This window comes from Belonocnema kinseyi, chromosome 4 (assembly GCF_010883055.1).
Source record: "Belonocnema kinseyi isolate 2016_QV_RU_SX_M_011 chromosome 4, B_treatae_v1, whole genome shotgun sequence".
NCBI lineage: Eukaryota > Metazoa > Arthropoda > Insecta > Hymenoptera > Cynipidae > Belonocnema > Belonocnema kinseyi.
The window spans coordinates 123,824,198-123,848,075 of NC_046660.1; the positions used below are offsets into that span (position 1 = coordinate 123,824,198).

Genomic DNA, 23,878 nt, shown 5'->3' on the forward strand with positions numbered 1-23,878 from the left:
TATACAAATATGTTTAAAAGTTTGTCATAAGGACAACCGCAGGATTTCGCCGGGAGCGGGTGCTAATCTGAAAAACTGCACTCGATCCCAGCGAAATCGCAGTAAAATTTCAGCCATAACCAAGTTTCACGACCGTTAGATATGTGTGTATGTGTGTTTTCTTTATTCCATGTGTAAATTTCATGTATGTGCAAATCTTCATTTTTGATTTTGACAACCTTCCTGTATCTTATACAGTAAAGAAATAAAGAAAGAATAAAAATAGGGTGTAATAAATGTAACGGAAATAGAAAACAAAGTTTAAATGTTTGTTAACTCCTGCTAAGTTATTTGTTTCCTAGTCCATCTTTTTCATCTTTTCCTGTTACTTTCCGCTCTTATACTGGACTTCTTTTTATTCGCATTTTTTCGTATGGTAAATAATCAATTTTTTAATAGAAATAAACTAAAATTATTATTTGCTTATCATTAAAAAACATTTAATTATGTATTATTGCATAAAATTAAATTTATTCCTTTATTTTCATTTATTCTCGTCGTTATCAACATTGTATTATATATTGTAATCAATTATTATAATTATTTATAAAAACAATTTAAAGAGTAAAAGAGAAATATATCAATGTTTTTATTGCAGTTATATCCATCAGTGCCAAAGCGATGCTCTTAGGCGATATCTAGCAATTCTCTCATACACACACACCCATATGACCGATATGTAAACGTCCTTATTGCATGTGTCAAGTATAACATAACGAAAATGTGCATTGTCATCGAAATTCGGGAAAAGATTCTGATGGCTCTAATGAGGGGGCGTTGGGGCACGGGTGTAAAGGTAATGCATTTCTCATATCACGCTGTCTACAATCACTTAAGTGCCGTGAGGCGCGAAGGATAGAGCGGGAAAGTAGGAGGAGTGGGTTTTCCTGTCCAGAGTGGTACCCTTACTGCTCACACTAAACCGAACAGCATTTTTAGGGTAGATTTTAGGCAAGAAACTACCGATCCTACGGTGAATTAGTGAAGCAGGATTGTGGGCACGCTCACGCTGGTTTCCCTCGCACTTCACCTCACACCGGCAATTAAGTGCTATCTTGCAGTACTGAAGAACAAGAAGGTATTCTAGAGACCAAGGTCACAATGGCAAAGCTAAATGCAATTCATATCTGACACCCCTTCTAAGAAAACCTTATTAGGTTTATTTCTGAATTTTCTCTTTAGGTACCAAAGAAATGAGAAAAATTTTAAAGTTCCCGAAAAATTTGCCAAAAATACTTATCCGACATTCACCAAATTGCATGCGTCTTAAAATTCTCATTTGAATGATATATACTTTTCGAAGTCACTTTTATCATAAAAATTGAACATAATAATTGAAAAATGAAAAGAACACAAATTTTCTATTTTATCAATCGAATGTCAATAGCAAAATTTTGATTAAAATTTCGTAATCTATCACGAAAATAGTTCTTATTATAGGGATTTTTTTATTTGAGGAATAATCATTGCAATCCGAGAAAGTTGCTTTAAAAGTAAGGAAACTTTGACTAAGTTTATTTTAAAAATCATCAATATTTATTCAAAATTTACTGATGCCATCTCAAGGGTATTCTTTTACGAATTCAGGCATACAATACAAGTAATGATTTTTAGAAATACTTTAAGATAAAATGAAATAGCTTAAATAATTGAGTCTTTAAAAGTAAGCTTATTTTGATCAGGCATATTTTTAATGTAATCATCGATTACTAAAATTTAACAAATATATCTGTTACGTTAACTGCGTACTGATGATAATTACATAATTGTTGAGAAATTATAAATTGAAAGATTTTTGAGTTATATAAAATATATTTGTAAATTATTTCGCAATGAATGCAGCTTATGACAGAAAGTTATTTATGGTCAAGTTACTCTATTTTTGAAGACTGTTTCACAGTTTGTGATGGTTATTTAACAATTAAAATATACTATTCCTATAACAAAAACTACTTTCTCAAGTATATTGTGAAATTACAGTCCAAATTTTCACTAGATATCACATATACTTCGAAAATGTCCCAATGAAATGTTTCGATTTGACGAAAATTCATATAGCGCATTTTCGACTTTTAAAATTATTTTTCGACTTCGTCCGGCTATCCTATTAGAAACTATTGTTATCAATTATTATTTGTGTAATATGCCTGGATTCATAAACAAATAAGGTAGTAGGGATCTTTAAAGATAATTGACAAGGAAATAAGTCTTTAAAGATCAACTGAGTTTGAAATTATTAGCCGATTTTTTTAAATCTTTCTTTGGTTTACTCGTAATAATGTAACGTGGCTAATGCAATTTACTAAAATTATTTAATTAATTAATATTGTACCAAATGTTGATTTTTCATCGCTATTTCTAATCTCAAGCAATGCTAAGGTCGCGCGGGAGTTCGAAAACCGCACGCTTGATCAACTACCTCCCGCCGCAAGGGTACCGACTTCCAGACAGGGCCTGGTCCAGGGTGGCTGTCCTCTGATGATGACTTTATTGCAGGAAATTCTTTCAGACTTTTTTTGCTATGTACCCTTTTTTCCTAAAAATATTTCTACAATGATTGGCTGTCGACAATTTTTTTCACTAACAAGCTCCTCCCTTTGAGACATGATTACCATATTTCTGTTTCTTCCTCGCACACAACTGAGAACTCCCAAGGGTTTTCCCAGCCCTCTTAAGTTGTAATCTCGTTCCCTTCGCCTGATAGTTTAATTTTTCGTCTCCTAATATTCGGCCGACCGAAACAAAGTTTGTCCGCAAGCTTTTACAGTTTCGATGAAAAGTTAAGAAAAGTTAACTAGATGAGTCTGTCGGGTTTCTTGCTTTAACATTCCTATATTTTTTATATCCCTAACGTTCTTTTGAAACGCACAAATTCTCTGTTTCTCGAACCTCGTTTTCGATCCTTTCTTCGTTTTCAAGTTCGACCCTACCAGTTCCGCGCCATATTTTCAATTGGGACACACGGGCGATTCTTGAATACTTTTGATTTCTATGGTTTACAGTCGGTTCGATTTCGTTACTTTTACCCGGAACCTTTCGCTTAATTACAAAAGGTCCATGATAAAGAGGTTCAAGTTTGATGCTTACATCAGTCGCAATGGGATTCATACTCGTTTACACTACATAGCCCTCGACTGTACTCCACCCCGATATTTCTGTGTTCGTCATACCTTCTCTTATAATCTTTTCAAACTTTTTCAATCTTTTTTCCTATTTCAAACCATAACTCTTTCGGATACTCGAGTTGAACGTAAGTTTAATGTCTGAATGTTTGCAAAGGTAGCGTAAAGTATGACATATTTAGTTAGGTTGTCTACTATCTCAAGAGTGTAACGATTGCCGCGTTTACTTGTTGGGAAAGGACCCAAATGGTCCGTCCAGTAACTCTATTAAATCTTCTCGTTGAGATTTTCCGTATAGTTGCGAGATGCTTTGGCCTCTAAGGCCATCTTACTTAATATCCCCGCGTAATATTTTCACTGATTGTACAACATTTCCTTTGAACCTTTGAAACCCCCTCGTTTTTTATTTCGAGTAAATTTTTTGATTAGAATTAACAGTATTTCCGACGCCCTTCCGTTCGACCCATCTATTATTTTTGTAAGTTTTTTTTACCATTCTATCCAACCTTTCGAGATCTACGAAAAGCGCGCTTTCGTTTCGTGATACGCTGCGCATGCACTTAGAAAAATATCATGAGATTTAAGACCAGAAAGTATTTATTCTTTAGTCTGTGTGAAGTTCAGCAGCAAATTTTCACAGAGCTTTAATTTATTACGGAAATATGAAGACAAGGTCTAATTTTGATTTTTTACTCTGTTTTACATTTTTATAAATGCTTCTGGCATGGACATTTTTGGAAAAAAATTACTACAAAAAGCTTCTCGCAACAATGGCCAGTTCGGCAATTCAGGTTGTCAAGCCAAATGCCAAGACCGTGCAGCCCATATTAAATGGAATGTTATTGTTTGTGCTTAAAATGATTCTGGCCAGATTTGCAAGCTGCTATTCAAACCGGCTCGAGGCACACTTTAGCCGAAGGCTCAAAATTGTTAGAGACCATAACTCGAGGATGCAAGCTTGAATGCGGTACATTTTGGTATATATGGTATTTAGTGGAAAATTATTCTGCGTGTTTCTTAGATTACAGTTAGGCGCGTTTTTAAAATTAAGCTTAACTGTCGGTAAATGATTGTCAACATTCGTTATCGTCCTATATTCGGTAATTTCGCTTATATCACGTTGGCTCCCGGTCAACTAGAATTTACCATTTTCGAACTCGTTTAGTTTCGATGCTAGCGTTGAGTCATTCAACTGGAATTCGTTGAAATTGAAATAAGAGGTTGTGTCACCTGGAATAGAAGATGGGCCCCCTCCATTACCTCTCCTGCGTTGTCCTGTAGCATAAAAGTTTTGTTAAAAGCGATCAAATTCATCGATTTGCCCTCCTGAGCCTCTTAGAGTTCAATTCATCATAGCCCACCTTTCGACTTAGAGTCTCGAAAATGGCAGGGACTATTTGGTTGTTGCTCATACCGCAATTTTTTTGATATAAATTGATGGCGTTTAGCGTCGTGATGAGTTTTCTCATTGCCTGGTTGCCAAGAGGTTCAGCTATATTACTTTAAGTAACTTAAACTAATTAGCTCATTTAATAATTTATCTAATTACTTAAATAACTTATAATTTAACAAAATAATCAAAACTTAACTAATTTAAAAGAGATCAAAAGCGTGGTACCATACGGTACCGCCAGCAGCTTATGGGGTGAAATTTCTGTTTAACAACTTGCATTCCCGAAATCTTTCTTCTGAATATATAAACATTTAATTTGTTAACAAAAATATTAATATTTTACGAGCAAATCGCACTTTTATTCTTTTAAGGGAAAACAATTTTTGCACGCTATTCTACATTTATTCCAAAAAGAAATGTGACAAGAAATACTAAATAATTTCTATTATTTCATTGGATATAAATTTGATAGTTCGACGCGTGATCGTTTAGAGCATGTTGTGCGTCAGGCTAATTAAAAGAATAGTCATTCTTTTCTTAAAACACTCATATGAATGCAGGTAATTTTGATCAAAACGAGAAGATGATTGAAACCCAAGAAAGGCGTGGTATAATTCTTAGACTCTCAAAAGAGATTTACACGTAGAAGAAATAGAAGGAAATTAAAAATCACTACATAAGTAATTTGAGAACAAAAGAATACGATATTCCAGGAAATCTGATTAAAAATATATCTACGCAGAGAATGTTGAATAACTTGCAAAAAAAGTTTCTTTTAAGAGAAAAAACTACGATTTTTTAAATACAATTGATCTAATGCGATGCGTTTGAAGTGTAGCAGTCAACAGGCGTTATACGTCTTATATTTTTTTTAACTTCTTGCCGTTGCAAAAAAAAACTATTGCGATTATTCCGCGACTTTCTATAGGGAATTTTAACATAGAATTCGAATTTCAACCATTTAAAAGTTTATTTTGCTGTTATTTCGAGTTTCTAAATAAGAAACCGAATGGGGACCCAATGGGGTCTTTACTGGTACTTTGTAGAGACTCCATTTAGTTCCTTCGGTCCACCAGGGTATGCATTGGAAAAAAAATTTCAACGTCAGAATCGTCAAAATCCATTTCACTGTTCAGAAAAAAACATTTCGATCATGCTGTAACATTAAATTTTCATTTTTAATAATTTTGCAACCAAATTTTTTGCAAAAAATCTGATGAAATCTTTGCGAACTTAAGGACTATCAAAAATTGGCCTAATTTGGATTATCTGACATAAACAAAGGATTCAAACTCGAATAAAAAAGACTAGTAAAGCGAAAATTCTAATCAATGCATATTTTGACTATCCTAGACTAATACAACAATGCTATATAGGTTACATTTTTGGCTCCGCACATTTTTTTGTGTGTCTGTAATTGTAATCTTCTAAATTGAAAATCAAAATATTACATTTTTCTAGTAGGATTTTCCTTTTCTTTCTTATCTATGTCAGTCATTTTCTCTTTCAGAGTATATATTTTGCCAAACACCCACACAGTTGCCCAAACTAGGCTTTGCCGATGCTCGCCATCTCCAAGCTATCAAGAAAAGTTTCTTTTTCCACTGGAAGGTGGCCCTGTTGGCAGAACTCTGCTAGTGAAGGTATACTCTGCAACAATAATTTAATAATCCTTTCATACTTCTAAGAAATTATATTTTTGAGAAACTCTTTAAGCGCGACGAGCAGATGTTCGCTCCTAATGATTATTTGAAGTAAAAATGTGTCAAATATCTTCTGCGATAAATATATTTCACTTTTCTGGCCGTTAAACAAAGTTAAAAATGTTCACTTGGAAATTCAGGTAAATCTCCACGTAAAAATGCACAATAAAATTCACAGGAATAAGGAAGAGCAACGTGAGATTCCGACGGTATTTTGAAATAAAGAACTGCAAATCTTAGCATCACGTGAAATTTGATATGGATTTCTATGTTGTATTAAAAAATATCCGATAATAGAGCGAAAAAACTTCGTTTGCGCTTTTAGAGGCGGGACGCTTATGTCTGTTGAGTCCTTATATCTTTGGAGCTCGTATCTTCGAAGTCTGTGTGTAGTTTGAAATTGCGCTAAACGCAAGGGTCACAGTCCGCTATTTCCTTTTTCTTTTAGCTTTGTCCTTTCCTATTTTCTCAAAATCCCATATAATCTATCATTCGTGGCAATTCGTGGCGAAGTCAGCCAGGGTAAGGGAAATATCGGTCATTGTAATTGATAAGTGCGTGAAGTATGCCTGACCAAAATGATAACCGAATTGTCGACTCAGAAAACTTTATTCATCAAAATAATTTTAACAGCACGCAGAGTGTTTAAAAGTCGCCATTGTCTATAAAGTCAATAGGTCTATTGATAAAATAACAACGTAAAGTTTCGGCTTCGGAATTTCCAAAGATAATCGTGAAAGTGCGGGATCAGTACTTGCACCATTCACGATATGCTTGAACAAGATTACTTTACAGACCGAGCGCAGTAGAATAATCGGTACATCGATCAAATTATGATGAGGTACAGTCAGACGTCGATGCTATCAACTTTTCGGGGGGAGTGTTCACATTTTCGAGGTCGTTTTGTTGGAGAAGTAAAATTGCGCAGTAGACATGTACGCAGAAATAAATAATGGTGATTGATTTGAATTTATGCGCATCAAGTGCGCAAACGTCAAAAATAATCAGTGCGACTAGTAGTGGGGGCACCAGATGAGGGGAACTTCACGATATCGGAGGTTGATGGACTCAAGGACCGACTGTATTTCAGGCTTAGAAGTCAGCTAGCAAGAGATCTGCACGCTAAGGGCTCAGGAGTAATACTAAACACATGGGATGCAACTTAATTTATTATTAGATATAACTTAGAAAAATATCATTTTTTTCTGGAAGTGTATTTATATATTATTTTCTGTTTTTAAAAAGCTGTTTAATTAAATAATAAAATCTCAAGCATTTTTGTATTGGTTTCATTATTTAATTTAACAGAAATCTTCTTGGATATCCCATCCAACCTAAAATATCTAATTTTAAAAAATAAAGACATTAATAAGTGTCAAATGTAGAAAGGTTACAAGTATGAACAGTTTTAGGTTATAATTGGGTTTTTCGTCTCGCTAAAAAAAATGTTTAATGGCTCTTTCAGACCTCATCTAGCCGACTCGCAGAGTGTCTAGTACTCGGCTCAGTGCTGCTACCTATTATTAGTTTCGCTTTACGAGCTCCAGTCAGTGTGCCACTACGACCATCAATCAGCATAGATGCCAATATTGGCGCCCTGACCTACTATGCTTGCGTTAGGGGCGTGCGTGTTTAGCCGCAGTTAGCACGAAAATCAAAATGAGCCTTAAGGACAATTCCTGTTAGTAAAACAAGTAGTTATTAAAAAATGTACGAGATTACACCTAAACTGTATAACTTCTGATTTCAGTAAATCAAATGACTAACCTATATATCAATTAAAATTCAATAAATACAATTTATGCATATATATTCTTTTGAACCTTGTGATAATTATTTATTTTAACTGCAACAATTAGTTTTAATAACCATTTTGAATTCCGCGCCAACTGTGGTCTACTAGCGTGCGACCTTACCGCAAGCGCAGTAGCTTAAAACGCTCACTTTGGCATTACTGTAAACCGAGATGAGGCGGGAGATTGCCGATCCCATGTATTCAATTTCTAGCGATTTTCCGCAGCGCCCCCTCTGAATCTAAGCTTTTACGAACTAGAATAAAGCGCCCTCAATGCCACATAGCCAGTTTACGAAATAAAATAGATAATAGATTGTCAGGCGAAGCGGCATTTTCCCAGTTTGTCAATGTCTTTAGAGAAGATCTTCTTTTTATAATTATGCACAATTAAACATTTTGAAAAAAGTTACTGTTTTTTGTATTCAAAGATTCATTTCAGAGACTATTATGCAAAGTTTTAATCATTCTTTTAGTTTAGAACGGTGAAAGAATGTTGGGAAATAAAAAATTCTTATTGAAAATTGGTACTTTTCTATATTCAAAGATTAATATATATTTTTTAATTCACAGTTTATTAGTAGAAAATTGATCCTCTCGATTAAAAATTCATCTTTTGCATTGTCAATTTAACTGTTTTTTGAAAATTTGTTGATTTTTAATTGAAAATGTAACTATTTTATTTATGCTTCAAAATTGATCTTTTTCAGTAACAAATTCATCTATTTGGTTGACAATTTTAGGATTGCTGTTTTGAAGTTTGTTGTTTTTTAGTAGAAAATTAATTTTCTAGTTTAACAATTCTTCTTTTAGATTGAAAATCAAAATTTTTTTAAATCCGTTGTTTTTTGGATAAAAATTGAACTATTCTATTTGTCTTTTTACTGTTTGAAAATTAGTCTTCTTAGTTGAAAAATCATTTTTTGCTGTTACAAACTTAAGTTTTTTAAAAATATTTTGTAAATTTTCGAAAATATATTTTTTTAATTACTTAGAATCTTCTAAAATTTTTTAATGTCTTAAACTGAAGCCACTTTTTCTTAATATTAAAAAAATATATAAAAAAAAGTAAAAACTTGCCTTAAAATATTCCGAATTTTTGTCATTAAATTTTTATACATCTTTTTAAATTTTCTCTACAAATTAATTTAAAAACCGATCCTTTTAAATTTTCGTATTAATCTTAACAATGTTCTTTGATTCTCTTGAAACCTTTTAAAGTTGTTAAAAAGTTTCTAAGTATGTTATTCGAAATGTTCAGTAACCGATTTTTTTTATAATTTGTTAATTTTTTTTTTGTATTGAAATTGGAAAAATTTATTAAAGTACAGGTCGGTCGAAAGGCTGATTACATATTTTATGTTACGAAAGATATGAATGTTGATTTAGAAAACAAATGGGGCATAACGTAAATTAATTATTTCTTTTAAACTCAACCTGAAAGACTTAGCAGAGTCATTGAATTTTGAAAAATGTTGTGGAAAAAGTGGAAAAGTCATGGAACTTTGTGAAAAATGACAGAGTTTTTTTTATTGCAAGGTTAATTTCAAATACTATTAATCAGAGTCTTAATAATTATTATTAGTACGCCATGCCAATAAATGGTGGAAATTTATAATCCCTATTGGAAATAAGTGTTTTTTTTTGTTTAAAATTGAAATACATATTTTTTAAACTAGTTTTTTTTGTAGAAAATAAAGCTTGTATGAAAATTCCTTTTCTGCATTGAAAACTCAAATATTTGGTTAAAAATAAAATTTTTTATTTAAAATTTTGGATTGAAAATTTAAATATTAAACAAGAAAAATTTTGCTTCGAACTTAGACTATTCTTCTTTAATCGTAATGTGTCCCCTAAGGGTTTACATCACTTCCATTCCTTACAATCTTTTCGCTTATGTATATATATTTTAAAATTTTTTCTATATATATACAATTATTTGCAACTATTTACATAAAGTCTTATAATTAGTTCCTTATCTCTATTTCATGTGATTGCGCAATTTAGGACTTATGGTATTAGCAAACGAGTGAGCGAGCGAACGAAAGCGAGAGTGCAAGCAAGAGAGAGAGAAAGCATAAGAACGCAAACGCATCTTAGTCTATTTAACTTTTACATTACCGTTACTTACAATCTTTACGCTTCTAATCCAAGCAACTTCCATTTCCTTTTTCTTTCACTTTTTTATACCTCAATTTGCCTTTTTTCACATGCATTCTTTCATGCTCTCTCATTCGCTCCTCTAGCACAGTGGTCAGCAAACTTTTTGCTTAATTTTCAGGTATGGTCAGGCTACATCCGATTTAATTTTTTCTACTACTTTTCGGTCTATTCATGTACCTTAGTGTGAATGGGCTTACTCCAGCAAGGGTCTTTTGTCCACAGGCATGTCAAAGTAAGAAAGATTTAAAACTTTTAATTTTTCAACTAGCGAGTTGAAAATAGCAATATCAGCATCTACGAATTTTTCCGATTTCAATGATATACACTGACGGTCAAAAGTTTGGGTTCACTTAGAAAAATCGTTTTTTTGTATTTATCGCTTTAATTATGCCGGAGATAAAAAAATGTCTCTTTAAAAGGTTGATTGGTGTTCAAATTCTGCTTAAAATAAGCCCAGGGTGAAGCCAATTTGTGTAGTTTTTAAGAAGATATTGCAAAAATAGTGTAAATTTCAATGTTTTCTTAATGTTTCAATAACTTCCGAAATAGTCAACGTTTTTCAATGTTCTTGGGCTCATTTTGAAGCTTTTTTACCGTATCACCACAGCTTATGAGTATCAATCGTAAAAAAATGTTTTTTCGAATTGCAAGAACTTGAGTTTATAACAAAAAATTTGGAAAAATTGAAATATTATTTTTAGTAACAAAAATATGTTTGTAAAATATATGAAACTTATAATCATGAATTTTCTATGTGATTTTCTTAAAATATATATTTATTTAACTTTTATTCTGATTTGCCTACATATAAAATGTTTTCAAATTTATCCAAATTTTTTATTGCAACTTCAAGTTCTTGCAATTCGAAAAGAAATTTTTTACGATTCATACTCGTAAGCTGTTGTGACACGGTGAAAAAGCTTCAAAATAAGCCCAAAAACATTAAAAAACGTTGTCTATTTCAGAAGTTATTGACAATTTAAGAAAACATTGAAATTTCCACTATTTTTGCAATATCTACTTAAAAACGAGACAAATAGGCTTCACCCTGTGCTTATTTTAGACAGAATTTCGAAAACAATCAACCCGTTAAAGAGACATTTTTTTAGCTCCTGTATAATTATTGCGATAAATAAAATAAAAAACGATTTTTCTAAGTGAACCCAAACTTTTGACCGGTAGTGTATTACTTGCCTAGAAAACTTGAAAATTTGAAGGAGTTTAATATCAAGAAACATCAGCTTTACAGTCAATTTAATATTAAATACTTCTCAAATTTTCAACCTTTATAGACAAATTACATGTCTTCCAAATATATTACTTTTAAGTCACTGATTGCAAACATACTAATTTTTTAATACCACATTTTTCCCCATTTTCTAACAAAGGACCCCTGAGGAAAGGGGTGGTCTGGCCAACCACATTCTCTTGCCAGCTTCATTTATCTTCCATTCCTCTCCTACATCCTTCCCATACGTGCTCCTATGTTTCGTCCTCCCATTCACATATCTTACACTTTCTGTCCTCATCTTTTTCCCAATACATCCCCTCCCTTACCTCGTTTTCCAATCTAAATCTTGCTATTCTGGTCCACCTTCTCTCTCCCCATCCCTTTTTTAAATACGTTGGTACTCATTCATTTTTTTATCTTCTAATACCATTTATTGTATTTTGATTCCTCGATCATCCCCCATCTTTCTATTAATTGTTTTCTAAAAAATTCATTTTTAGAAATCTTTTTAAATCTTCTCTAACAACTTATTTTTAACAACGAAAAATCCTTTCAAATTTTCAAATGAATCCGAAAAATATTCTTGCATTAAAACCTTTCGAAATTGCTAAGAAGATTTTTAATTTGTTCGAAAAATTTGTTGATTTGAAGAGAATATTTTACAATCTTTCAAAATTTTTAAAGAAAATGATCAAAAACTAATTTTGAGCGAATATTCTACAACTTTTCAAAACGTTTCAAAAAATTGTCAAAAAAGATTCTAGAAAATTTTAAGGTATGTTTTATAATTTTGAACAATTTAAGAAATATGACAAATTAAAATTAATTTAAAACATCATTTTGAAACTTTAGAAAATAATTTTTATATGGAGAATATTTTTAAAAGACGAAGATTTTTATTTTCGGAGATTTTGAGATAAAATTTTGGATTCTTTTTCAGAATTTGGAAAGGTTTTAAGAAATAAAAAATTGTTGGCTTAAGATTATTTTTGGGCTCCTCGAAAATACCCTTTCCGATTTTTGGCTCCAAACCTTACACTGAAAAAGGTGTGTCACCTAGATTTCTAGCTGTTTTAGCTAAATTTGTCAGCTAGAAATTATCTAGATAGTTTCCTACATATTTTCTAGATGGCAAGTTTAGCTGAAACAGCTAGAAATTTAGGTAAAGCAGCTATATTTTCTTGGAAGACGAAATCCAGCTAAACAGTTAGCTGGGACAGCTAGACCATTTTTTTCAGTGTAACGTCTAGAATCAACTCATCTCTAACACGTCGATATAACTTTGTAACAAAATAATCTTTTTGAGAATTTTCCAGTGTCAATGAAGACTATGACTTTTGGGCTCCTCAATAATACCCACTCCTATTTTTGGCTCCAAACCTTAACGTCTAAAATTAACCTATCTCTACCACGTAGATATATAATTGTAAAAAAGAATCTTTTTGAGAATTTACCAGTGTCAATGGAGTATCTGATTTTTGGGCTCCTAGAAAATACCCTTTCCGATTTTTGGCTCCAAGCCTTAATGTCTAAAATCAACCCCTTTCTACCACGTAGATTTATAATTGTAAAAAAGAAACTTTTGCAAATTTTTCAGTGCCAATGAAGTCACTGATTTTTGCGTTCCTCGAAAGTACCTTTTCCGCTTTTTGGCTCCAAACCTTAACGTGTAAAATCAACCCATCTCTAGCACGTAGATATATAATGGTAAAAAATAATCTTTTTAAGAATTTTTCAGTGTTAATGTATTCTCTCATTTTTGGGCTCCTCGAAAATACTCTTTCCGATTTTTTGCTCCAACCCTTAACGTCTAAAATCAACCCCTCTCTACCGCATCGATATAACTTTCTAACAAAATAACGTTTTTGAGAATTTTCCATAGTCAATGGAGTCTTTGATTTTTGAGCTCCTTAAAAATACACCTTCCGATTTTTTTCTCCAACTCTTAACATCTAAAATCAACCCCTCTCTATCACTTACATATAAAATTGTAAAATATAATCTTTTTTATAATATTACAATGCTAATGGAGTCTCTGATTTTTGGGCTCCTCAAAAATACCATTTCCGATTTTTGTCTCCTACCCTTAACGTCTAAAATCAACTTCTCTCTAACACATAGATATGAAATTGTAAAAGCATAATCTTTTTGCGAATTTTCCAGTGTCAATGGAGACTATGACTTTTGGGCTCCCCAATAATACCCACTCCGATTTTTAGCTCCAAACCTTAACGTCTAAAATCAACCTATCTCTACCACGTAGATATATAATTGTAAAAAAGAATCTTTTTGAGAATTTTCCAGTGTCAATGGAATCTCTGATTTTTGAGATCCTCGAAAATACCTTTTTCGATATTTGGCTCCAAACCTTAACGACTAAAATCAACCCATCTCTACCACGTAGATTTATAATTGTAAAAAAGAACCTTTTGAAAATTTTCCAGTGCCAATGAAGTCTCTGATTATTGGGCTCCTCGAAAGTACACTTTCCGATTTTTGGCTCCAAACCACCCATCTCTACCACGTAGATATATAATGGTAAAAAAGAATCTTTTTAAGAATTTTCCAGTGTTAATTTAGTCTCTGATTTTTGGGCTCCTCGAAAATACCATTTCCGATTTTCGGCTCCAACCCTTAACGTCTAAAATGAACCGCTCTCTACCGCATCGATATAACTTTTTTTTAACAAAATAACCTTTTTGAGTATTTTCCATAGTCAATGGAGTCTCTGATTTTTGGACTTCTGGAATATACCCTTTTCTATTTTTGGTACCAACCTTTAAAGTCTAAAATCAACCCCTCTCTACCACGCAGATATGAAATTATAAAAAATTTATCTTTTCGGGAATTTTCTAGTATCAATGGAGTCTCTAATTTTTGGGCTCTTCAAAATTGCCAATATCGAGGTTAAAAATTTTACTACTGTGTTGATATTTATGTACATAGCAGTGGTGTTTCTAAAGTTTTATTTGGTGCATTCGAGAGCCCAAAATAAGCCCAAAATCTGGTGCATTTTGTGTTATGCAGATTTTATTTTCCAAAAGGGGATGGTTTTTTGAAAATGGGGTATTTTTGGATTTTTGCATGCATTCGTAAGCCCAAAATAAGCCCAGATTCTTTGTTTTTTGTTTCCAAATTTGCGTTTTAAATAGGGGGTAGTTTTATTTTTAGTAGGTATGGTTTTTGGAAATTGGTTGTTGTTGCGTTCAACATCATAAAATAGCTAGTACTAGATACTAGCTTGACAGACCTATTTGTCGCGATGGAAGTTATTTAAAGGCATTAAAAGGTGCATCGAAAAAGGTAAATTATATTTTTTGAATATACACACATAGACTGGAAAATGATATACATTGCGGCGGTTATTTTTGTAACGAATAGAGGTGAGAAATAATTACGCTTAAAAGTACCATGTTACTATTATATAAGTAAGATCTAGCTATGTATATATCGACTTTTTTTAATACGTGTTTTCATTACAGGGTATTGTTTTTTATATAAGGGTTAATTTTACAAAAATGATTGATATGGCATTGGCGAATAATGAGGGAGCACAACAATCTGGAGGACAAAAGTCCCAACAGTTCATGTATACAATTTTTGACTTTAGCCTTCAGCTTTATATTCGGATACAAATACTTTTATTTATAACAGGGGGTAGTTTTTTTTTTTAAATAAGTGTTGACTTTACAAAAGCAATTCATAGCTCATTGCAAAGCAAAAAAGTGGCAAAAAAATCTAGCCTAATCATTTTTTAATACTTTTTTTGAGCTGCGCAAAATTCAGAGATTCCATTGAGACTGGAAAATTCTCAAAAAGATTATTTTCTTGCAATTTCATATCTACGTAGTAGAGAGGGGTTGATTTTACACGTTGCGGGTAGTTGCCAAAAATCGGAGTGGGTATTATTGAGGAGCCCAAAAATCAGAGACTCCATTGAGACTGGAAAATTCTCAAAAAGATTATTTATTTACAATTTTAGATCAGTGTGGGAGAAAGGGGTTGATTTTAGACGTTAAGGGTTGGAGCCAAAAATCGGAAAGGGTATTGTTAAGGAGCCCGAAAATCAGAGCCTCCATTGACACTGGAAAATTCTCGAAAGGATTATTTTCTTGCAATTTCATATCTGCGTGTTACAGATGGGTTGATTTTATACGTTAAGGGTTAGAGCCAAAAATCGGAGTGCGTATTATTATCGATTGACATTGGAAAATTCTCAAAAAGATTATTTTTTTGCAATGTCATATTTACGTGGTGGAGAGAGGTTGATTTTGGACGTTAAGGATTCGATCCTAAAAATCAGAGAGGGTATTTTCGCGTAGCCCAAAAATCAGAGATTCCACTGACACTGGAAAATTCTCCAAGATATTAAGTTTTTTACAATATAATATCGGCGTGGCGTGGTAGAAAGGGGCTGATTTTAGACTTTGAGGATTGGAGCCAAAAATCGGAAAGGGTATTTTCCAGGAGCCCAAAAATCAGAGACTCCATTGGCACTGGGATATTCTTAAAAAGATTATTGTTTTACAATCTTATATCTACGTGGTAGAGAGGGGTTGATTGTAGACATTAAGGATTTTTGGTGTTTTGAAGAGCCCAAAAGCAGAGACTCTAGTAACACTGTAAAATTAAAAAAAAATTTTTTTGACAAAATCATGGTTGCCTGTTAAGATATGGCTGTTTTTTAACGTTAAGGGTTAAAGCCCAAAATCGGTGCTGGTTTTTGTGAAGAGCCCGAAAATTTGGAGACTCTATGCAGGATTAGTTTCAAGTGCCTATAGGGCACTACTTATTGATTTTATTTCGCTTTGGCGCAGGATTAAAATTTCGGAACCATTGATTTTAAAAAATTGGTCTAAAAGTTTCAGGCGTTAGTCCAAGCCCCTTTAATCTGAGGACTTGAATTCTATGCTTTTAGATCACAGGGTCCGAGTCTTTAAATTGTGTAAAAATTTGTGCTCTAAAATCACTCGCTTCCGTGAATTAATCTTTGAAATTTCTCTCCGGGTAGTAACGCTGTAAAAATCCGGAAAAGATTATTTCTACTACACAGATATCTTATATGTGTAATCATATCAAAGTCACATTTAATCATATCTAATTATATCTATGATTTTTGGGCTCCTCGAAAATACCTGCTTCGATTTTCAGGCTCCAACCCTTCATATCTAAAATCAAACCCTCTCTAACACGTAGATATGAGTTTTCCACAAAATAATTTTTTCTTAATTTGCCCGTGTCAATAGAGTCTATGATGTTTGGGCTCCACAAAAATACCCTCTCCAAATTTTTGGGCGCAAACCCTTAACGTCTAAAATCAACCCCTCTCTACCACGTAAATCTGAAATTGTAAAAACATCATCTTTTTGAGAATTTTTCAGCCAAATTTTGGGCCCTGCATTTTTTCAATAAAAATGCATGGTACTGTCAACTTTACGTAAAGTGAGCAGTACCATGGTAGAAATATTCCTTATATCAAATTTTTTCTTTCACAGGAATTGTGGGATCATTAAAGGATCTTGCATGACCCACGGCGCAATTTTTCAAAAACAACCCCTACCATAAAAAATACCCTAGAAAATAAATATGCATTAATCTGAAAATTGAGTAAACTAGAATTGAATGCTCATTTAAGGCTCTCCAATGCCCCAAAAATAACATTTCCAAACTATCCCTTGATATAAAAAAACCACCCCTTACTTAAAAGTGCTGAGAAAGTTCACATAATATGCACTAATGATAAAACTGAGTATATCAGAATTGAAGACTCATTTAAGCCTTTTGCATGACTCTCGGCGCAATTTTTCAAAAACAACCCCTATCATAAACTATCCTGAACATTAAATATGCACTAATCTGACAATTAAGTACAATGGAATTGAAGGCTGATTTTAGGTTCTGCAAGTACCCCAAAAACTAGTTTCTAAAACCATCCCTGGAGATTGAAAAACTACCCCTTACTTCAAAGTGCTGATAAAGTTTATTAAATATGCACTAATTATAAAACTGAGTACATAAAAATTGAAGTATAATTGAAGGCTCGGGCATGACCCACGGCGAAATTTTTCAAAAGTAACCCCTACCCTAAAAAACTACCCTGAAATATAAATATGCACTAATCTGAAAAAGTGAACACACCAGAAATACAGGCTCATTTTAGGCTCTGAAACGCCTCACAAATAATTCTCCAAGACCAACCCTCGATATTCAAAAACTACCTTATCAGCACTTTTAAGTAAAGTGTAGTTTTATAATATTAGGGTATGGTTTCGGAAAATTGATCTTAGGGGCGTTGGAGAGCCTAAAATGAGCCTTCAGTTGTGGTCTACTGAATTTTCAGATTATTGCTTATTTACTCTTTAGGATAGTTTTTTCTAGTAGGGGTTTTTTTGGAATAATTGCGGCATGGTTTCGCGCAAGAGACTTCAATGAGCCTTCAATTCTGATTTGAAGCGGTGGCTTTGGAAAGTTGAGGTTGGAAACACTGGAGAGCCTAAAATAAGGGTAGTTTTTCAATATCAAGGGATGGTTTTGGGTTATTGATTTTGGGGGCGTTAGAGAGTCTCAAAAAAGCCTTCAATTCTGCTGTACTCAATTTTCAGATTAGTGCATTTTTATTTTAGGGATAGTTTTTTATGGTAGGGGTTGTTTTGGGATAATTGCGCCGTGTTTCACGCGAGAGACTTCAATGAGCCTTCAATTCTGGTGTACTCAGTTTTATGATTATTGCATATTTAGTGGACCTTATCACCACTTTTACGTAAGGGGTAGTTTTTAAATATCAAGGGATGGTTTTGGAAAATTGATTTTGGAGGCATTGGAGAGACTAAAATAACTCTTTAATTCTGGTGTACTCAATTTTCAGATTAGTGCATATTTATTTTTAGGGTAGTTTTTATATTGTAGGGGTTGTTTTATAAAAATTGCGTCGTGGGTCTTGCCTTTTTTTATGATTAGTGCACATTTAGTGCACTTTATCAACACTTTAAAGTGAGGGGTAGTTTTTTAATGTCAAGAGATGGTTTTTTTGAAAATTTATCTTGGGGGCGTTGGAGAGCGTAAAAGGAGCCCTCAATTCTGGTGGACAAAATTTTCAGGTTAGTGCATATTTAATTTTTAAAGTACTTTATTGAGGCGTCTAGAGCAAGAGTCGAACAATTATCATTGTCCAGTAAAAGTATTCCTATCTATTCACGAACGGTTCTCCTTAACTCATTGAGTCCTAAAACGAAAAAATTTCTCTCTTACGTTTGAGCTTGAATAATTTTATAAGAAAGGCAAAGAATTTATTTGTAAAATACTCGTTTCTACTATTTCCGGGTATGTTCTACATGATGCTATGGTTTAAAAGACGGTAAATATTGATTTTCAATTAATAATTAACAAATTTAAAAAAAAAAGTTTTTTCAAACAATTTTTTGTTTTCAATAAAAAAATAGAGGGGGAAGGGTGTTTTTATAGTCGCAAATATGCACAAAAGTGCAAAAAATGTCTGAACTTTAAAAATTTCTTGAGTTTTTTACCTACGATTTTTTTAAAACAAAATGGCGGCAAAAAACGGAAATCAACCATTTTAAATTTCGTTTTATCGATATTTTTGATGATTTTTTCGCTTAAATCATATGAATATTTAATTATTTCAGTAAAAAAGTATTTAAATTGTTTATTTTCAAACAAAATAAAAATGTTTAGTGTTAGATAGGTAAACTCATGATATTGAGATATAAGTGAGAGAGGATATAACGGTGGTTCCACTGTACTTAAATTATTATGCTTCAACTTCATTGTTACACAGTAGAGTCATGTAAAATTGTATATCAGTAAACATTAACTTATAGTTTTATGAAAATAATATCAGGGAATCACTCAATCGTTGGACAAAACGATATTTCACTCACTGCATTGGATTTTGGTGTGAAAATGACGTAAAATTGCAATAAAATGATTTTTAAAAATCTTAATATGATTTTACCTATTTAACACGAAATTTAACATTGTTGTTTTCATTTTTTGGCCGCAAATTTGTTTTAAAAAATTGCAGGTAAAAAAACTTAACGGATTTGAAAACTTCAGACATTTTTTGCACTTTTGTGCATATTTGCAAACGTGAAAAAATTGCTTTCCTCTCTATTTTTTTATTGAAAAAACTGCTTGAAAAAAAGATTTTTTTAAAATTTGTTAATTATTAATTGAAAATAAATATTTTTCGCTTTTTAAACCATTGCATCATGTAGAGCTAACCCAAAAATAGTAGAAAAGAGTATTTTACCATAAATTCTTTGCTTTGTTGAAATACCTGCACAGAATCGATGAGTTTGTAGTAAGTTCATGTATCGGTTTGATAATTTCTAGGTCTTATAAGTTTATGTTTCAACTGATGCAAATGTTTCTCTAACCTTGCTTATGAATTGTTTATTACTGATACAGTTTTAGCAACGTCACAGGATGTTTTAAAATCTGGGAAAGCGACCAGGGCCCTTTTCCCTCAGTCTGTAAATTCTCTCCACAAATTATTTCATAATTAATCAGAAAAATTCTTGTTTCAGCTAGGATTAAAGATTTCTTATCCTAATAGGTAACGTGCACCAAATAAAATGGACATTTTTACACCTTTCGATAGTTTTTGTGTTGCTATTTTTCATAAAACTATCGAAAAATATTTGCTAGCGTTATTTCGCGAGACTGCCCTCTCGTAAAAGTCGCGGCTATGAGGTCGATAACGAACTTCAATAAAAATTTCTAAATTTGTTATTGTGAAATATTCCGGTAGCATAATTTTCAAAAAATATATACAAATTTTTTAAAAAATGTTTCCCCCTGAAAAACGTTACAGGCTTCAATGAAAAACAACTACATTTGTCACTGTAAATATTTCTACAGGAAAAGTAAAAAAATGCCTTGACTATTTTGTTTTTTCCACAGCGTTATATGCTGTAATAAAAACAACTAAATTTTTTATTGTAAAAATTTTGACAGCAAAATTTGGTTATAACCCCTAGGAGATCCAATATGGCGGCAACAATTTAGGGCTTTAAAAAAGAACAAAGGATTCCGTACTAAATACCAACAAAAAAGCGTGCAGTCGTTTGGAACCAAACTTCGCACAATGATAAAATAAAAGAAGACGGACAGCGCGGAATGCTACTGCACACTCTGTGCGCATTCTCATGTTCACATTCGCTGTATGTGCACGCCGTTCTACGGCGCAGACAGTCTTCGATCCCTAGCTGGCTCACTGAGCTGGCGACGCTTTTATGACGTGCTTTGCGTAGGTGATGAAATTCGTTTTTTGCTACAAATCTTTCCGTGTTAGAGATCACGTTTGAGTGACGGGCTAACGGTTGGATGCGTAAGTAATAAAATTCTTTTTGTATTTGAAATCAGTCTAGCGGTTACGTTTCGTATCGATCGTGATTTTTGTATATAGTGAGTTTTAGAATATCCACGTTACTGTTCATTATAAGAAATAAATGAGTTTAAGAAATCCTTACGCTAAGAAAGATAATACGTTTTGCCTTTGCCACGTATGTGGAAAGTAGGAAACGGAGAAATACCGTCGATCAATTAATGATTCGATAAAAACGTCACACTTCAACTGTTATGGGACTTCAATGAAAAATTTGAATAAACCGTGGGTACCAACCTCAATTTGTCATTCTTGTAGATTAAATTTGTCAAATTATTGAGATGAAAGTACCAAGACGCAGACTGTTATTCAACCACCTGTTTGGCATGAGCCCGACGATCATGATACTGATTTTTACATTTGCTTATGAAAAACAGGAATTTTTTCTAAAAAGTATTTGGAGAAGATCGTTTACCCTGATGTAAAAAGTGTTACACCAGCCAAGATTGGTATTAAAAATCACTATGAAAACAAAAGTAACCCATCAACTCACGAATTAATGGATCCTGATTATACTAATGCAACTTAAGATTCTTCTTGGGAAGAATCAGATGATGAAAGTTCTAAATTTTTTGATCAAGACGGATTAGACGATTTTATACGTGACCTTGATCTTCCAAAAGAGAAAGCTGAGCTCTGCGCTTCAAGACTTAAAGAGAGGAAACAATTTTTACGTGGCACTAGAGTAACTGTTTACAGAAATAGAGAAGAAAAGTTTATGAAATATTTTTCAATGCACAGTGGGATTCTGTATTGTAATGATATCGAAGGACTCATTAATTTATACAAAATAAACATCTATACGCCGGAGGATTGGCGTCTTTTCATAGATTCATCTACAGAAAGTCTGAAAGCAGTCCTATTACATAATGGAAACAAGTACGCTGCAATTCCAGTAGGTCACTCAACTACCCTGAAAGAATCTTATGATACTTTCCAATTACTCCTGATAAAAATTAAATACAATGTCCATAATTGGCTTATTTGTGGTGACTTCTAAATGATAAATCTTATAATCGGTTTACAATCAGAAAAATTAAATACCCTTGTTTTCTTTGTCTTTGGGACAGTCGTGCAAGGGATGAACATTGGATAACGGAGAAATGGCCAGACCGATTAGAGGGGATAGTTGGTCAGTATAATGTTATGTATGAAAGTCTTGTTGACAGAAAGAAAGTATTATTGCCAACACTCTATATATAACTAGGGATAATGAAGCAATTTTTGAAAGCCCTAAACACCGAAGGAGATTGTTTCAATTATATCAGATCTACATTTCTACAATGAAGTGATGCCAAAGTTAAGGAAGGTATTTTTGTTGGACCTGATATAAAAAAACTTATCAAAGATAATGACTTTATCAAAACCATGACATCTATTAAAGAGGATGCATGGTTGAGTTTCAAAGATGTTGTACAGAAATTTTTAGGGAACAATCGAGATCCAAAGTTTAGAATTATTGTATCTAGTATGTTAAATAATTTAAAAAGATTAAGTTAAATTAAAAATTTAAGTTAAAAAGAGCAACATTATCAAGGTCAACACAATGTAAGAATGATGGCCGACTCTTGCTGGTCTTTGCAAAGTAATGATAATGACCGTGCTAGTTATAAACGAAAGTCTTTTCAACGATCGTTTGACATGAAGGGCGAACGTTTCCATAAGAAAACAAGCAATTAGTTTCACCTTCAATAGACATACAATCGTAAGCCTTGCCTTAACTGGCTGGGCAATCGTAAGTCCTGCCTTTACTGGCTGGACAATTCAAAGTCTTGCCTTCACGGACTAATCGATACAAAGTCTTACCTTTATTGGCTGGACAATTCAAAGTATTTTCATGATTGACTGAAAAATCTAAAGTCTTTCCTTGATTGGCTGAGAAATCTAGAGTCTTGTCTCAATTGGCTGGAAAATATTAAGTACTTGCTTGCGTAGCTGGACAATCCCAAGTCTTGCCTTAACTGAATGGGTAATCCTAAGTCTTGCCTTAACTGGCTGGGAAATCGTAAGTCCTGCCTTGCCTGACTGGGCGATTCAAAGTCTTGACTTGAGTGGCTGGGCGATACAAAGTCTTGCCTTTATTGACTGGGCAATTCAAAGTCTTTGCTTGATTGGCTGGGCAATCTAAAGTCTTCCCCTGATTGTCTGGGCTATCTAAAGTCTTGCCTTAATTGGCTGGAAAATATTAAGTACTTTCTTGCGTAGCTCGACAATCCCAAGTCTTGCCTTAACTGAATGGGCAATGGTAACTCTTGCCTTGACTGACTAGGCGATTCGAAGTCTTGCCTTGACTGGCTGGACGATACAAAGTCTTGACTTCATTGGCTGGGCAACTGAAAGTCTTTCCTTGATTGGCTGGGCTATCTAAAGTCTTGCCTTAATTTGCTGGAAAATATTAAATACTTCCTTGCGTAGCTGGACAATCCCAAGTCTTGTCTTAACTGAATGGGCAATCGCAAGTCGTTCCTTGATTGGCTGGGCAATTCAAAGTCTTTCCTTGATTGGCTGGGCAATTCAAAGTCTTTGCTTGATTTACTGGGCAATCGAAAGTCTTCCCCTGATTGGCTGGGCTATCTAAAGTCTTGCCTTAATTGGCTGGAAAATATTAAGTACTTTCTTGACTAGCTCGACAATCCCAAGTCTTGCCTTAACTGAATGAGCAATCATAAGTCTTGCCTTGACTGACTGGGCGATTCAAAGTCTTGCCTTCATTGGCTGGGCAATTGAAAGTATTTCCTTGATTGGCTGGGCAATCTAAAGTCTTCCCTTGATTGGCTGGGCTATCGAAAGTCTTGCCTTAATTGGCTGAAAAATATTAAGTACTTCCTTGCGTAGCTGGACAATCCCAAGTCTTGCCTTAATTAACTGAAAAATATTAAGTACTTCCTTGCGTAGCTAGAAAATCCCAAGTCTTTCCTTGACTGACTGGGCGATTCAAAGTATTGCCTTGACTGGCTGAGCGATACAAAGTCTTGCCTGTATTTGCTGGGCAATCGTAAGTCTTGCTTTGACCGGCTGGGCGATACGAA

The 23,878-nt window shown here is 33.3% G+C and overlaps 1 protein-coding gene across 1 annotated transcript in view; it reads left to right on the forward strand.

Moving 5' to 3' along the window:
* Nucleotides 1-23,878, forward strand: part of LOC117171857 — a 600,209-nt gene that overhangs the window by 474,863 nt on the left and 101,468 nt on the right. The window contains exon 12 of the mRNA XM_033359492.1: nt 6,065-6,197. Within this exon, the coding sequence (XP_033215383.1) occupies nt 6,065-6,197 (133 nt within the window). The remainder of the gene's footprint in view (nt 1-6,064; nt 6,198-23,878) is intronic.